This window comes from Pogona vitticeps, chromosome 3, assembly GCF_051106095.1.
Source record: "Pogona vitticeps strain Pit_001003342236 chromosome 3, PviZW2.1, whole genome shotgun sequence".
In the NCBI taxonomy this organism is placed as follows: domain Eukaryota; kingdom Metazoa; phylum Chordata; class Lepidosauria; order Squamata; family Agamidae; genus Pogona; species Pogona vitticeps.
This window is the reverse complement of record NC_135785.1, coordinates 235,294,979-235,311,914: the sequence shown is the minus strand read 5'-3', so window position 1 is coordinate 235,311,914 and position 16,936 is coordinate 235,294,979. Positions and strand designations below refer to the sequence as shown.

General features: G+C 40.1%; 1 protein-coding gene across 2 annotated transcripts in view; it reads left to right on the top strand.

Moving 5' to 3' along the window:
• Positions 1-16,708, top strand: part of LOC110074007 (zona pellucida sperm-binding protein 4) — a 38,552-nt gene extending 21,844 nt beyond the window's left edge. The window contains exons 2-12 of one of the 2 annotated variants that reach the window (XM_072993806.2): positions 2,115-2,230; positions 2,921-3,020; positions 3,368-3,517; positions 4,431-4,618; positions 6,289-6,386; positions 6,461-6,588; positions 7,148-7,337; positions 7,417-7,564; positions 10,537-10,615; positions 12,705-12,818; positions 15,163-16,708. In XM_072993806.2, the coding sequence (XP_072849907.2) occupies positions 2,115-2,230; positions 2,921-3,020; positions 3,368-3,517; positions 4,431-4,618; positions 6,289-6,386; positions 6,461-6,588; positions 7,148-7,337; positions 7,417-7,564; positions 10,537-10,615; positions 12,705-12,818; positions 15,163-15,191 (1,340 nt within the window). In that variant the 3' untranslated portion in view covers positions 15,192-16,708. Of the gene's footprint in view, positions 1-2,114; positions 2,231-2,920; positions 3,021-3,367; positions 3,518-4,430; positions 4,619-6,288; positions 6,387-6,460; positions 6,589-7,147; positions 7,338-7,416; positions 7,565-10,536; positions 10,616-12,704; positions 12,819-14,333; positions 14,568-15,162 lie in introns of those variants that run through there. The other variant, XM_020783792.3, reaches the window with a different exon arrangement.
• The last annotated feature ends 228 nt before the right edge of the window (positions 16,709-16,936 follow it).

Below are 16,936 nucleotides of genomic sequence, written 5' to 3'. Positions count from 1 at the left end.
TTTTCTGTGGTGGCATAACTATTGAAATATAGTCCTTGACATGTTAGCTGAAATTGAATTTGGCCCTTGGCTTTCCCTCCCTTTAGTTTAACGGTAGTGATTGCCCGCTGGGTTTTGCACCACATGGCTGTTCCTCAAAAGGATGTATGCTTATGGTTTTTGTAAGAAATGTATTCTTATTTCATAGCTCCATTTGGCTATTCTGAACTTGAGATAATAGCATTCTACCCTTGGTCCTTTCTTTCAAGGCCTTTGGGATTTTCTTTTCCTAAGAGGATCCTACACAATAGAGCAGAATCATCATTCCTACCTATGTGGATGCCTCTCATACAGTCTGTGTAAGCATGAATGCAGAAACAAACGAAGCTGCTAGAGCATCAAACTAGGTCCATTTGCAAATGTGCTTCGCCTTGGTCACAGTGGAGCCATTATAGGTGTCCATATTCACTGAAATACTTGCTTTCCTTGCTCCAGTGTGAGTTTGGTATTAAAACAGAAAAGCAGCTATAGTGAATCTTTAACTCTGTTCCCAGGCACATGCCCCCTTCGTTCCACGGCTCTTACTCAGGCAAAAGATCTTTTCCCTTGGGATATCCTTTGGTACTAGAAATGTACATGCATAAACTATTTGTTATACCAAAAGGGACATGAATATGGGAAAACTATTTTAAGAGCATGAAAGAATAAGATTCTTCTGTCGAACATACTTACAGGAAATCAAAGGGTGGAACAGCCATGAGGCGGAGAGAGGAGGAAGGCCTAGCATAAGAGCTAGACTTGCCTAGTAGGTGGTCTCAAATTGCTGAGAGATATCTTGATACCAACTCTTTTATATGAGTCTAAGCTTTGAACCTTTAGCACTAGCTGTAGTTCAGAGGAACAGGGCTTTCCTGTCACTCTTGGTTTCAAGTTCAGTGAGGGGTAAAGCTCCTCTTAAATTTCTGCCTATAACTACTAAAGGAGCAGATATCCTGTGGTCTGGTAGTTATTCAATACAGGGGAATAACAATAAAGAAGATCTGGGAAGTCTACAGCCTTTTATTGTTCCTCTCCCAGTTGGAAGTAAGGGATTGCACAAACTTATCTTAATGACTGAAAAGATTTGTTTAGCTTCCTGCGTTTTTTGTTTTGTTAGGAGCAGATTAGCTAGTATTGTAGTACTTGGGAACATAGTCATTCAAGTGCAGCAATGCTATTTAGGCTTCAGACTGCAATCTCCATACTAGAACAACAAATCTCCTGGCATTTTATAGATTAGGGATGTGCAGGGTCTTCAGATATAAGCTGTCAAATGGACTGAATCACGTATTTGTGTGTGTGTGTGTGTGGAGTTGGCTAGTAACAGGATGGAGTAAGACACTCCAAACTGTGCACTCTCTCTCTCTTGTATGTATGTATGTATGTATGTATGTATGTATGTATGTATGTATGTATGTATGTATGTATGTATGTATGTATGTATGCATTTATTTATTTATTTATTTATTTATTTATTTATTTATTTATTTATTTATTTATTTATTTATTTATTTTAAAGCTCCAAACTGTCCTTGAAGTGGACTGGCCACCCCACCAGTTTATGATAATTTGCTCTGGCAGTATTGGAGTAGAAACAACAACACAGGGAAGAAGCATTGTAGGAGAAGGAGATTTGATAGCTGAACCTCCAGTGGAGCCCTAAAACCCTGCTGGGCAATCCAGAAACCAAGACCCTGCAGAGGGTTGAGAAAGAGGTGACCAGAATCTATGCATGTGAAGTTTAGCCTACAGAATATGGAAAAATAGAATTATATACCTCAGAGGGAGAGGGCTACAGAAGATGAATAAAGATCCTACAGTATACATCACTGAAGTCTATATTGACTCATAACCTCACAAGTAAACTCTTTTAAGAACAAATGATATGCGGGGGGGGGGGGACAAGAACGTATAGGTTGAACCTATAATTGAATTTAGTTCTGTGTTAAGGTTTGTGATTTTACTGTATTTAATTTTTATTGTTTTAAAATGCCCCGTAAGCTGCTCTGGGTCCCAGTTCCGGGATACAGGTGGTGTATAAATGAAACAATAAATATTGTTGGAAGATTCTAAAATCGCACAAATTTCCTCTCTAGATTCAGAAGGTCGGTTCCGTTCCCTCATCAATTCTGCTTGTGTCTCTGTCTCTTGGGAACAAGAAGGCTCTGCGATTTTTACTGTTCCTTATGTGGGATGTTTTGTCTCTAAAAAGGTAGCAACTTACCCCTTATACTGGGATGTGGCTGCTAGAAAGAACTGTGTAGAAATATATTCTCAATCTTGCTCCAGCTACTTGCCACAAGTAGCTGCATTTTAATTGTTGAGCACCCATTTGTAGTATTCTGTGTATGGAAATACCTTAGAGCAGTGCTGCCTGACCTTGGGTCCCCAGATGTTCTTGGACTGCAACTCCCAGAAATCCTGGCCAGCACAGCTAGTAGTGAAGGCTTCTGGGAATTGCAGTCCAAGAACATCTAAGGAGCCCAGTTTGAGAATCACTGTCTTAGAGCAGACCTCTGGTCGTTTTATAAAATCTTAGGACTAAGGATGTTCCACACTTCAAAAGTTAAGAAGAAGAAGAAGAGCAACACCTATAGAAATGTAAGCAAAACTGTGGGCAAGTTTATGAAGGACCATCATATCAGGAACTGAGGCTAGATCTGCGTGGTGACTTGTGAGAATTCATTCAGGAGGCAATTCCATTTGTTTCAGTTCAGAGGTTGATAACCATCATAGAAATGCTGGAGAACATTGAGCAGGAGTGCCCATTTTCATAGTAAGAATTTTTAGCATTTAAGATTTTTAGTAGAAAATCTTGGCAGTGAGTAGGTTTTGCATGCTCTCTGTCCTGACTTGCCTAATGGACATCTCTAGTTATCTATCACTGTTTTTGTTAATCCAGAGAAACAATTTCCTAATGACTCTCAGGATTGAAATACAAGATGAATCTGGCAGAGTTCTCCTCCATGAAATGGACCTGAAATGTCCCATCTATTTGCCAGGTATAGTTCTGGGGAATCACTAAGCTCTAGAATCTGGTTCTAAGAATACTTAACAGAAAGAAACACTTAATGGGCTGGAGAAATTTTACTTTGACATGGGACCGCAGGTTACAATGTGTGCGTCAACACTTATATACATCTTGGATAGTACTTGTGTAAAGTGAGATAAATGGTTTTCAAGAGCCATAGTAACTGTTCCTATTCTGCAACCTGAGTGTTTAAACATGCTGGTTACCATAATTACCATGGAATAAGATGTCTCCGCTCAGCAATAGGAGAGGTGTGCTTCTATGCTGAGGGGATTGCTGAAGTAGCATCATTCCTGACACTTTGGCCCTCATGTTTAGGTGTTCCAAGGAACATTTTTTGCCTGGGAGTCCAAAGACAAGACAGACTATCTTGTGCCTCTCCACCTGTATCTCCGGAAGAATGCGAAGAAAGAGGTTGCTGTTATACCCCAGAAGATCCTCATGTCCCTTGTTACTATGGCAATACAGGTATGTTACTATATCTTAAAGCACTCTTCTAGTGGAGGTGCAGTAGGTACTCTATGAAATTGAGTTCTGCCTTGAGGATAAGATGATTAATACTAGAGAGGTCATGGAAACAGGCCTTCAGTCTAGAGGACATCTCGTACCCTCACACCAACATGCCACAACTCAGTGGCACCTTTAGCGCTAATTAACCATTTTGCAAAACTTTGAACAGCAACTTGTATTCAAGAAATTCTTCCTAAGTGAATGCCTTGATAGGAGGAAACTAGAACTGTCACAAATGCAAGGATATGAGATTGAATATTGTTGGCCATAAGGTTTGACTTTGGTAGAGGCATTTCTCAAGTTCTAGGATGGTTATACTAGGCCATAGAGATGTGAACAAACCATGGTCTGTGCTGGTTCACCCCTCTGGCCTCAAAACTGTTCTGCAGGTGCCAACTCAGATTGAACACCCACCAGAGGAGGCAGGGCTGGGAAGCCACATTGCTGCCTTTGAGTGGGTGCCTGCTGGACTTTACTGGGCTGGGCATCCACGTAATAACTGTGTGACCGGAGGGCTGAACAGGCACAAACTACTGAAACTGGCAGTTCATACCCATCTCTACTAGGCAAATTTATCTTTTATGCTAGCACTGATATTCCTACTTCATGGTAATAAGTGGTAGAAGGCACTTTGGTGGAAGGTAGGTTTCTCCCATCTTGAACAGTCTGTGCAGCATACACAAAACTGCTTCCAAGAAAGAAGAAAGGTTGGGCAGCTCAGGAGGTGTAGCTAGAGGACCGCCCCTCAAGCCCCCCAATGTCTGTTGCCTGATTTGGTTCCTCACAGCACTTAATGGCACACCAGCCCTAACAGTAATGTAGAGAATTCTATACTGGCAATTCCCTACTAATGCTGTTGACTTACTTTCAGTGACTGCACAGTGCCTGCCAGATGGATACTTCTCCATTGCAATATCTAAGAATGTGACTGCCCCATCACTAATTCTGGACTCGGTGCATCTGGCCAGTGGACATGGTAGGGGTTGTGTTCCAGTGGGAAAGAACAATGCCTTTATTCTCTACAAGTTTCCACTCTCTGCTTGTGGAACTACTTTCCAGGTAGGAATCAATACAAAATTACCTTCCTGGAAAGCTCCTAGTGTAAGACTACTTTATAAATCTTAACCTCTGACTGTGCTACACTGCTTTCCATGGGAATCTATGCCGAAATACATTAATCTGTGTTAATAGTCCGGGCTCAGAGAAACTAGTCTTGCCGAGTCACTTCATAAACCAAGGCTCTGTGGAAGTACACAAAGATCCCCAGTGCATACAAATGCCTAGTTAGAGGAGAAAGCAGATCTCTGAGGTCTTTGTATAAGCAAAAGCACTCTGCTCCTAAAAGACACTGGAAGTGGGGAAGGGATCCATTGGGTAATTAGACAGATGGAAGTCAGATTTTAAATTATTTTCAATGAGGGAAGCAATGGGTGTGTGTAAGGTATCAATATATGTTAAAGCAATAATGGCTAGATATGTAAAAAGTATTTGGCAATCCTTTTTTTCTGGCAGTTTTTTAGTCCAGCAAAAAAATGCCTCTTGGACCCCCATGAAGACAGATTTCCTGGAATAGCAGCAAGGAGAAATGATAAGCATTGTCTCCTTCCCCCTTTGCTGATTTCCTGTATAATACTAAGTTCAACAGTCATGTACCAGTTGTCCTCAAATACTTTCATCTGCAATATTTTTATCTTTTTCCTGCTCTTATTACTTTCTCTTATGCTTGTCAATTTCAACAATTATGTTAGCTTTTCAAGTGATGTCAATTTCAGGACCTGACACCTTCCAAGGGTTGTGTTAGTCTGCCTAAGAGCCTGCAATTGACAGTAGGTGGTGATAAGGGAATTGGAGGAGAAGAGCACAGTGTCTAAGGAAACATGCACAAGATTGCATGGGAAGAAACTGAGGCTATTTTGATGAATGGGGAGGCCTGGGGAAAGGAATTAGAAAGGCTAAATCTCACAGAACACTGTGGGCCAATAATTCTATAGATTCATAACTGTACTAGAGGCTGAAGACAGAAAAGATTCTTCATACATACAAAGCTTATGCCAAATACAACTGGTCAATCCAGAAGGTTCCACAAGTATTTTTTGCTATTTCTGCTGCAATGGACTACCATGGACTACCCCTCCAAAACATTTCTGTACAAATGGAAGTATGTTCAGACAGTGGCGACAGAAGATAATTTATCTTTAAATTAAAATTATTTTTTAAAACTATGCACACCATTTGCCCCCACCCCCCAGCAATGTACAATACAGAGGTTGTTTGGCTATATCACCAGTATAATGTGATTCTACTTGAATTTTTCTGTGTGTGTGTTGTGGGGTATTTTGCAGTTAAATCTTCCTTTTGAACAAAGTACAACAAACTTGACAACAATGCAATATAGTTTCATATAATCTAGTGACCAAGTGACCTTTTATTTAATGCTTTCCAGCTGCGGCTGTTACCTCCCACAATATGGAGATAGGTCATGATCACACAAATGGACCTTGTCTTGTTTTTATGGATCACAACCTTCTACAAAGCAACTGTACCTAAGTAAATGGAAATTCTGATGGATTTCCAAAAACAGGAGAAATTGAAACCCTCTAAATCTAGAGGATCCAAGAGTCCACATTTCATGTATTATTAAAACTAGTTAGGTTTTATTTCGCCATTGTCCAACACACAAAGGCACTAAACTGCGTTATTCAGAACTAACCCTTACATCTGAAAAACAGGGAGCTGAAGATCAAGGCATATATACCAATGAACTGGTAGCATACCATGATGTCCAAAACTGGAACACAGGATCCATCATACGAGACAGCACTTTCAGGTAATGGTGTCTGACACACACTGTTATCTTCACCTTCTGCCCAAATATCTAACTATTTCTTTTCTGCTCACTAGATTATATGTCAGCTGCAGGTACTCAGCAGGTGGCTTTCTCCCTCTTACAGCTCAAGTCTTCACCCTGCCACCTCCACCTTCAGTCACTCGGTATGGTCCACTGAATTTAGAGTTAAGAGTTGCCACTGGTAAGTATCACTATATCCATGATGTAAAATCCTGTGTCTTCTGTAGGATCTATTTTCCAATCACATTTTTATTCTGAAATATAAATCACAGTCAAGGAACTCCCTGTATCCATGTAAACAAGCCAAAAGAGAAAATAACATCCAAAGACTGGATGAAAATAGAAAGGGACTGGAAAAGGCGTGAATCCTCCTTCAAGTAACTCTGCAAATCAAGTAAAAGAACAGTTTGTGGTACACAGTAAACATGTCTTCATGATACCTTCTGAAGTCATTTGTCTCAGGGGAAATTAAATACACTGGCTAGTGTGTGGAAAGCCACACCAGACTAGAATACACTAGAAGAGAGGCTTGTTAGTAATACTGCAAGGCCTTGGCAGGCCAACTTTAAGAGCTGGTGATGGTGACCATGTTGTCTATTCTGCCTATAATCACGCCACAGATGTGAAATCTGACAGCGGGGCATAAACATGTACATTCTTTTCTTGTTTCTGTACTTTGATCCATAATGGAGAATCACAATTTTTAATAGCATGCAACCTTTTGGAATCTTGATCTGCAGATGGACACTACTATGAATACTATGCTGGTAGGGATTATCCTGTAGTCAAGCTCCTAAAGGATCCTGTTTTTCTAGAAGTTCGGGTCCTGCAACGAACAGACCCAAACCTTGTGTTGGTTCTTCATGAATGCTGGGCTACACCAAGCACCAATCCTTTGCAGCAGCCACAATGGCCTATTTTGGTGAAAAGGTAGGACCTTCAAGAGAACTCGGGACTTCCACTCTATTGAAGATCTATAGTTTAAGTGCATTGTTTTTGTCTTTTGCAGCTGTCCGTATGGGGGTGACAACTACCGGACACAGTTTGTCTTCACTGGGGCAGATTCGGACTTACAAATTCCCTCTCATTATAAACGCTTTGTTGTTAGCACTTTCACCTTTGTGGACTCTGATTCTCAACAGGCACTTACTGGACCGGTAAGATTTGTGCAGATGCTGTAGCTGTACAGGAGAATAGCTAAATGAGATTACTGAACCAGCTTTTGGGGCAAAGTACCTAACATTGATTGACTTCTTCTTAGATGATATGCTCCCTCAAATGGTGAAACAGGCCTGTTGTTTGTTTCTGTTTGTGATGCTCCTTGCTTACATTCAACTTGTCTTCTGTTATTAATCATTGAAAGGAAAATGCAGGTTTAGTTTGGCAATCTGACTGTTGAGGCACCATAGTAGAGATTTGTTCCCCTCAACATTGACTTATTCCCCTGAATGTCTACTGTGACCTTTCTTATCTAAACAGTTTTTCTGCCTCCTTATTTCATTTTTTTAAAAAAAAATCATAATAACCTTGGAAGGGGACTTTACAGTTCTAAATTCTACTTTAGAAATAACTTAAGAAGACATGCATGTTCATATTCAGAAGCACCTTCCCTTTTTTCTATCAGGTCATGCTACCTAGAGTATACACTGTATATTTCCACAGCTAATTCCTACTGCTCATTTTTCCCCATTTCTAGTAAACACTGGGAGTTCCCTCACTCCCTCTCCTACTGTTGCTTGATTTGTAATCTGTATGTAAATAATGCATATTAGCAAGATCTCCTCTTAAAAAATTTCCTGGAGAAAACTGTTCCTGAGTATGAGCACATTGCCTTCCATGACACCCAGTGCAAACTTTTGAGTTGCAGGACCTCTTGTGTTGTATCATCTTTGGTATGTGTCCTCACCCAGAAATACAGAATTACTCTATGCGCTTTTGTGTGCATGCATGGAGCATGGAAGCACTGTTTAATAACAGTTTTAGACTTCCCTAGAAGGGGCTAGTTCAGGAGGTAATGAAGAACTCCTGCTTGATGCCATGACTGTTGGCCAGTAGCATCCCTCAGGGTTTTATCTTTTATCCCATGTTATTTAACACATACATGAAGCCACTGGGAAAAACTGTTTGGCCTCTTGAGGTTTGATGACACTGTTATGCTGATGGTACCCACTGCTCTCTTCCTCCATTTCATCTAAATCTAAGAAAGATGTTCTGATTGAGAACTAGTGTCTTATGTTTGATATAGTCTGGATGAGGTAATACAAACTGGAAGTTAATCTAGAGAAGACAAAGGTTATTTCGTTTGTTGAAAGGCAGATCAAGAAAGCAGATTCTGTCTGTGGTGGAGTATGACGCAATCTCCTCAGAGAGTAGTCTGGGTATATTTCAGGATTCAGCTTTGAACCAAGATCCAAAGGTTTCCAGTGAACAAAAATCATCTGCATAACCTAGGATAGACTTATGTGACCATTGGAACACATGCCTGTTTGAATTACCATTTGCTTTTATGTGCTGCCAAGTCTGGAATGATTTATTGTGACCCTATCCTTGAATCCTAGAATAACTGGGTTGTAAAGGGCCTATAAGGCCATCAAGGGTATAAATCTAAAAAAACCAAAACCCCATGCATTAAATTAATTCCATATGTCCATTCAACATATACAACTTTGCATTCCTTCTGTGCTTCTAGTCAACTGGTTCCCAACCATGGACCCCTAGAGGTTCTTGGACTAAAACTCCCAGGAGCCTTCAACACTAGCTAGTCTGATCAGGCTTTCTAGGAATTGTAATCCAAGAACATCTAGTGACCCAAGGTCGGGAACCACTGCTCTAGTTCCATTTTAGCTTTGCAGATCAGGTATAAATTGTTATATTTGGAACGGCAGCTCTTAGTCTCTTTAATAGCTGCCACACAAATGAAACATGGGATTCCACTAATATGAAGGTGAAAAGGGGAACTCTGTCTGCTCAACTTCTTACTGCTATATACAGTGGACCCTCTACTTACGGAATTAATCCGTACTGGAACAGTGGTTGCAGGTTGAAAAGTCTGTAGGTCGAGGCTCCATTGACATACAATGCATTGAAAACCGATTAATCCCGTAACTGGCTGTCTTTGTTCCATTTTGGTTTTTTTCTGGTCTGTAGGTCGATTCTCTGGCTGCAAGTCGAATCTACATTTTGCGGCCAGAGAAGTCTGTAACTTGAAAAGTCTGTAAGTTGAGCCGTCTGTAAGTCGAGGGTCCACTGTAGTAGGTACGTCTCAACAGAGTAACCATTTCCCCCCCCCCCGCCCCGAGATTCTTTAATGGCAGGAGAAGAATGGATGCTCTGTTGAGATGGACCAGAAATATAAATGCTTTTTTGACAAATAAAGGGAATTGCATCATATCCAGCATATTTGTTCCTCATTTAAAAAAAAGTCCAGAAAGCACACCTCCTTGAGGCATGATGCTAATAATAAACACAGATCTCTTACTTTTAGCACAGCACTCAGCCAACATTGTTTCTTGGAGGAAATATCTGCCTCTATTCCTGGCTGAGTGAATCTGAGCTGATTGCCCTGAAGCAATTCGTGACAGAAAGTTGTCAATAGCCAGGTAATGAAGTTGTCATGGGAAATGAAATACTTTAATTAGCACTCTTCTTTCAGTAGACAACCAACCTCTAAGTTAAGGCAGGGGCGAGTGAAAGGAACCTTGATGACTGCTTTCCTCCAAAGATTGAGAAGCTCTCAAACAAAACCATGTCAAAAACCACAACAATGAAAACCCTTGGATCTACTATTAGAGTAGATCCAAAAAAGGTGCGTTGGAAAGTTGTGTGTGGAGGTGGGGGAGAGGAAACAGGAAGCCTCTACCATTAATAGTGTGAAAGTATACAGTTGTGAATCTTAGCAGATGCAGTGTGTCATGGAAAGTACTGCTGCTGATTTTTTTCTCCTTCACAAAACTATTAAAGTCACAGTAGCCCTCTATTATTTCTTTAATTTAGAAACATCCTATCGGTGTTAGATGTGGGTGTGGGGGCAGAGTTCCAGTGGATTAAGATGCTCCATAGAAAAAGAAAACCGTAATAGTTGGACTTTAATAGATGTGGTACAAAGTATAACTTAACTATATTTTGCCAGGTTTATTTCCACTGTAGTGCTGCTGCCTGCATTCCATCAGCAACTGAATCTTGTATGATTCACTGTCCTGGGATCAGAGGTAATGGTTTGCTCATTATTCAGCTTCTATTTCTAATACTCTGGCCCCATGTCTCTCTCCCCCCCCCAATTTAGACTTTTAAAGGAGAGAGAAGAATTTTCTCATTGCATAACAATACTACTTGGCTTGCCTCCTAGCAGGCTTAATAAGTCATCACCAGTCAATGTTGAACCAGAGATGAGGAAATGACAAGAAAATGGGATCTCCAGAGAAAACAAAGCTCCTGGTAAACATCAGGACATGTTGAATCAAATAGGAACATGTTCACTGCTTAAGAGGTGGCACTTAAAAAGAATTGCTTTCTTAATTACCTGAACTGGGTGGACATGATGACTAGTATTTCCTTTCTGTTCTTCCAGCTGGCCTGACAGACATAAAATACCTTGGATGTCCTCTTGTTGAGTTGAGTTGGGATATGGAAAATGTTCTTTGTTTCCCTCTGTGGGCTCTGTTTTCTCTGCAGTTTCTTACACTTCTTTAACAAATTGGTGTTTAAATACTTAGGGAAAGGAAGTTTTTTTCTAGGCAACCTCCTTCTCTTTGAGACATTGCTTAAAAGGAAAATAATTTGGGAGAATGGGACAATGGTTGGGCCTTCTGAAGGACTAGTTTCCATGAAACCTACTGCTGAATTTGGTTAGAGGTGGATTTGTAACATGAGGGCAGGGCATCACAGTGTAGTCCAGAGGTGGTGAACCTTTGGGACTTCCAATGTTTTGGACTGTAACTCCCACAATTTCCAGTCTGCATTGCTAATGATAAAATACTGTGGGAGTTGTAGTCTTAAAGATCTTGAGTGCCAAAGATTCACCACCCTTGCCAAGTCTATATTTCTATTAAATATTGACATCAGCTCTCTTTATATAACTAATTTCTAAATACCACAATAATGAAGGCACAAATTCAGACAGCAGTAATGGCTGATGGACTAAGACTAAGCTGAGGAGGAACCTCATTCAGTAATTACAGAGGAAGACAACTGTGTGGGGATATACAAATATGAATAGCCCCACACAGATGGAAACAATGAGGGTCTGGCCCCATGAGGCTGGACTGTTCACTCACAATTTCATCGCTGATGCGAGCTCGTCGGATCTTCCTATTGTGCCATTGTCCACAATCGATTACCCAGTCCTGGCAGGAAGTGGGATGATAAGCCTCTCTTCTAGGTCGGAGAGTGGCTAATCCATTGTGGAGAACAATGCGATAGGAAGCCTCCGCGGAACCAGCGGCAGTGGTGAAATCGTGAATGGACAGTCTGGCCCCATGGGGCCGGACCCTTGTTATTTCCAACTGTGTGGAGATATTCATATTCATATATGAATACCCCCTTTTAAAGCACACAAGCCACCTGTGTGAAACATCCTATTTTACACAAACATCCTAAGTAGATATTGGTTATTACCTTTAAAGTCTTATACATCTTGCGACCCACATACTTACAAGACCAGCTTTATGAACCCCCTGTCCAACTGTCATCCAAAACTGCCCTTTTAAAGGTTCCAGCCATCAAAGTAGTCCAGTTTGAGTGTATTTAGAATAAAAGATCCTTCCATATTGTTCCCTCCATGGTCTGGAATTCTCTTCCTGAGTCCACGTGAAGCACGATGTCCTTGCAGATTCAGGAGTGGATGAAAGGCGGAGTTGTTTCAACAGGCCTTCAGAGGCAAGGAACTGCTGTTACACTACTTATATGACATACATTTTTGTATGTAGATGCTTAGGCTGTAGCGAGGTATTATTATAATCTATTGTTTCTATGGAGTATTTTATGTTCGTATGCATTGTTTTTGTGTTGTGTATTGTTCTGGGTCTCTTTGGAGACAAGAATGGCATACAAATTAAAACAATAAATAAATAAATATTGGGAAGTGTTCCCTCAGAATGGTGAATTAGTCTTTATGCAATTAACTTGTGGGAGGTTCAGTTTAATGTCTCTGTTCAGTAAGCTAGTGATTCTTTGGAAATCTATTTGTTGATGATTGCTATTCATTGCCTCAGTGCTGGCTGAGAACTATATGGATTAGAAAAGATGATGAGCAGGGACAGTGGTATCAAAAGCTACAAAGTAACTTCTATTGTCCGACAGCCAAGAGAACACCTGAGAATCAGTTCCTAGAGCATATTCCAAGGAGTCTAGTGATAGCAGAGGGACCTGTAGACTTCCAGATGAGTAAAGCACAAAACAACGTTGAGCAGAAGGGTAAGTAGGGGTGAGGCTGGCTATTACAATGGAATAAAAAGCATCATGATTCTTTCCATGGAATACATGGAATATTAGATCAAAAGTATCTTGATAGGCTTGAGCACTGGGCAGAAAACAATAGAATGAAATTTAACAGAGATAAGTGCAAAGTTCTACAACTAGAGAGGGGACACAAAAGTACAGTTACAAGATGGGCGAAACTTGTCTCAGTAATACTACATGTGAGAAGGATCTTGGAATTGTTGTAGATCAAAAGCGAAATATGAGCCAACAGTATGATTTGGTTGCAAGAATGGCAAATTTTATTTTAGGATGCATTAACAGAAATCTGCATGTCCCATGAAATACTAGTTCCCCTTCATTCAGCATTGGTTAGGCCTCCTCTGTGGTGCAGTGTCCAGTTCTAGACATTGCACTTTAAGAAGGATGCCAGCAAACTGGAGTAAGTTCAGAGGAGGGGAAAAAAAGGATGATCACGTGACAGAAAACCAAGCCCTGTAAGGAAAGACTGAAGGAACTGGCCATGTTTGAGGCAAGAAGACTGAGGGGAGATATGATAGCACCTTTCAAATACTTTAAAGGTAGTCAAAAAGAGAAAAGGCAGGATCTGTTCTCTATCATCCCAGAGTAGAGAACACATAATAATGGACTCAAGTTATAGGAAGCCAGATTTTGGATGAATATCATGAAAAACATTTTAACTGTTAGAGCAGCATGACAAAGGAAGCAATTATCTTGGGAGGTGCTGAGTGCTCCAACACTGGAGGCATTCAAGAGAAAATTGGACAACCATGTGTCAAATCTGCTTTGACTTGGATTCCTGCATTAGGCAAGGCATTGGACTCGACGGCCTCATAGGCCCCTTCCAAATCAATTATTCTGTGATTCTAATTTATTCTTTGTTGTGAGCAAACAGCTTTGCCTAGTACCTGTTTCTGAATGACTTTTTATTCTACTACCAATGTCATCCAGCAAGATTTTGAGATTGTCTTTGGATCCAGGACTATCTTTACTGTTGCCCTTTGTAACTATTTAGTCTGGTGTCTCGCTACAGGCTGTACAAAACCAAGAATAATTTAAGGGACAAACAGTAGACTGGAATGCCCAATCTTTAGTGTAGCTCTATAACAAAGCATATGGACCTTTACTTTCTAAGCAGCAAGATTTCAAGGACAATGCCTTAGTTATGGTTATACAGACGAGTTTTACATTGGCTGTAGGAAACTTACTCCAAAAGGCTAATGCCTACCACCAAGTTCAGACTGTATCAGCTATATTTTATGTATTGTGGGATGGGAAAAAAAGCTTGTGCTGATTTACCCTTTTATCTTCATTCTTGACATGGAGTGAAGTGTGATGCATGCCACTGGTGGATAAACTGATTTATGGCAAGTGGTATTATACAGAAAGGTTGCAAGATGATCTATAAAACTATTTATATATTTTGCTCAACAATACCAAGAGAAAAATAGGTATGCAACAGTTTGGTAAGCTAACCATCTTCTCTTGCAGGTTCCAACTGGATTAGTCCTATCATCTCAAAAGAACGGGAGTGGATACTTGTAGTTGCAGTAGGGGCTCTCTGTGTTGCATTGGTGCTTGTAGGACTAAGAAAATATTGGAAAAGGCCATCATGTAAACAGGCACATTCTCTTTGATAGAGAGTCAGAACCAAGAAATGTGCTTGTCATGTAGCCCCAATAGAAAAATCTATTTGTAAAATTCATATCTTGCCTTTATCATAAACTGTTCATCAGTGTGAATTTGAAAATCAGTAAATAAAAAAAAAAGTAGTGTGACAAATTTGTCCCAGAGAATTTCAAATATTCTCTTTCAATTTGAAAGAAGATGCCATTGAAAAGAAGAAATTTGAAAAAGGTTTTCCTGACTAAGGCTCAGGAATCTTGTGTTTACCTTGTTTATGATGTGGTTCAAGAATGTACATATGTGACTTGCCTCTTCATGGTATGTGTTTCTTTAGGAGCCATCCATCCCAGTCTACCTAGCTTCCGACACTTCAAGCAAAGCCCAGGCAGAAATGTTGACAAACAATTCTTATTATCTTTTATAGATCAGGAAGGGTGGGAAACGAAGAAAACTGTGCAAAATGGGAGGTGTCAGAGAGAGAGAGACAGAGAAAAAACCCCAAGTGTAACACCCTTGGAAACACTGCAGGATTATGATATGCTCAGGAACATAACTAAAAGAAGTCATAAACAACTCTAAGAATGAGTCAGAAAAATGGATGGAATTTTCTTGGGGAAATAGAATGTTAAGGAAATTGGAGTACAAATTATGGCATGGCAATAATGTTACTTTTCTCCTAAACACAACACTACAGGGTACACAAGAAGAAGAGCTGTATCATAAGCATCTGCAGTAGTGACAAACTGTACTTACACTGGCTGCCCCAATGTATAACATTTGAAAGTCCTGGGCAGAGGATTTAACCAAGAAGAATGACAAGGGCTGAAGCAAAAATTCTCAGTATACATTCTTCTGTAACTACAAAACCTACTAGTTCGTATTGTGGCCCTACCTGTGTACTTGTATCTCTTCTCTCTCTCATCAGACAGAAATTGTTCCATATAAGCCGTTTCTTCAAGTTCATTTCATTTCTTTCACGTTCATTTTCCGTTTCACTCTGACACACACACCCTTAAGGGCCTTGGTGGAGGGCAAGCAAAGATAGTTATTCAGACTACCAATACAATTGCAGTTGTTTCTACATCTACATGGCTGTGCTACAGTCACTAACTGAGCCCCACCTTTTGAGAAATTGCTTGGAAATTTATTCTATGAGAACTATAAATTTGATCTTATAGTGGCTCAACCCACTGTTAAGTTTCAAAGAAAACCCAGTTTGTATTAATACTGGATTGAGTCCTTATGTTCTAGGAAACTAGTTTCAATTGCCTATCAGTACATTAAGGAGGCCCAGGTGAATGTAGCAGGGATTTACAGAGGTTTGTACACTATAGAGCAGGGGTCTCCAAAGTACGGCCCACGGACCACAACTGGCCCGCCTTGCCTTTTTTTCCCAGCCTGTGTGTGTGGGCATGTGGGAGTGAGTTGGTGTGGGTGCATATGCACATGTGCATGTTACTTCAGCCCTCACCAATGTGGAAAATATATTATGTGGCATCACAGTGAAAAGTTTGGAAATTCTTGCTATAGAGGTAAATAATACTAAGAAAAACATTGATTTGAGGGGAAGGGATAGGAATCAAGTACCCAATAAAATACAGTTGAATTGAAGGAGATACATTCTATAGGAAAATATGGAGAAAAGAACTAAAGGATGGATGGAACTAGGGAAATTATAAAAAGGTCAGATTACAGGAAGCATCAGGAGGTCCTAAAAGTACTTAAGTGGTGCTTAATATCTAAGCACTCTCCACATATTAATTAGAACAGGAAGCAGAAAAAGATTAAAAAATTGAGTCACAATCCACCCCTCTCCCAGTTGTTGGATACTCCTTGGTAAAAAGTGCCCTGTGATTAGAAAGTGAACTGTCAGTTACTCAACTCTACCATTTTTCCACCATCATTTTCATGGAAATGAAATTTAATTATTGTGCAACAGCGCAAATCAGGATCTTAAAAAGTAATTCTAAAACTGGAGGCATAACTTTGAAACTGGACAGTCCACTCTTCCTCTGTGCCAAATTTGGGATGGTTTTGGCAAATGCTTTTTGAGTTAAGATTCTTAAAAATTGAAACTGTTCCCCTGACATAGACACCAGAGACTTTTTCTGTCTGCAGATTTAAAACACACTGAAAAGAACAAACTTATCTTAAAAGAAAATGGATAGTTTTAGCCACTTTTTCAAAAAAAAATAATTTGGAAGGAGTCCAGGCATCAGGGGTTGTAATACTGATTTTGGGGGGAAAAAAGCTATTTCAAAGGGGGATTTTTTTTATTTTCTGGCTTTTTTAATAAACTGGTTATAAACATGAATGTTCTAGCACAAACAAAAACATTGAGAGTTGGGAAGCAAGATCTGAACTTTTGACCCTGCCAGGCAGGACCACTAACTACCACTCATACCTGAGTTTTGGGGTGAGAAGTGGTTAACTGATGAAAAAAGGAGTCAGTTTCTGGGATTTTCTCT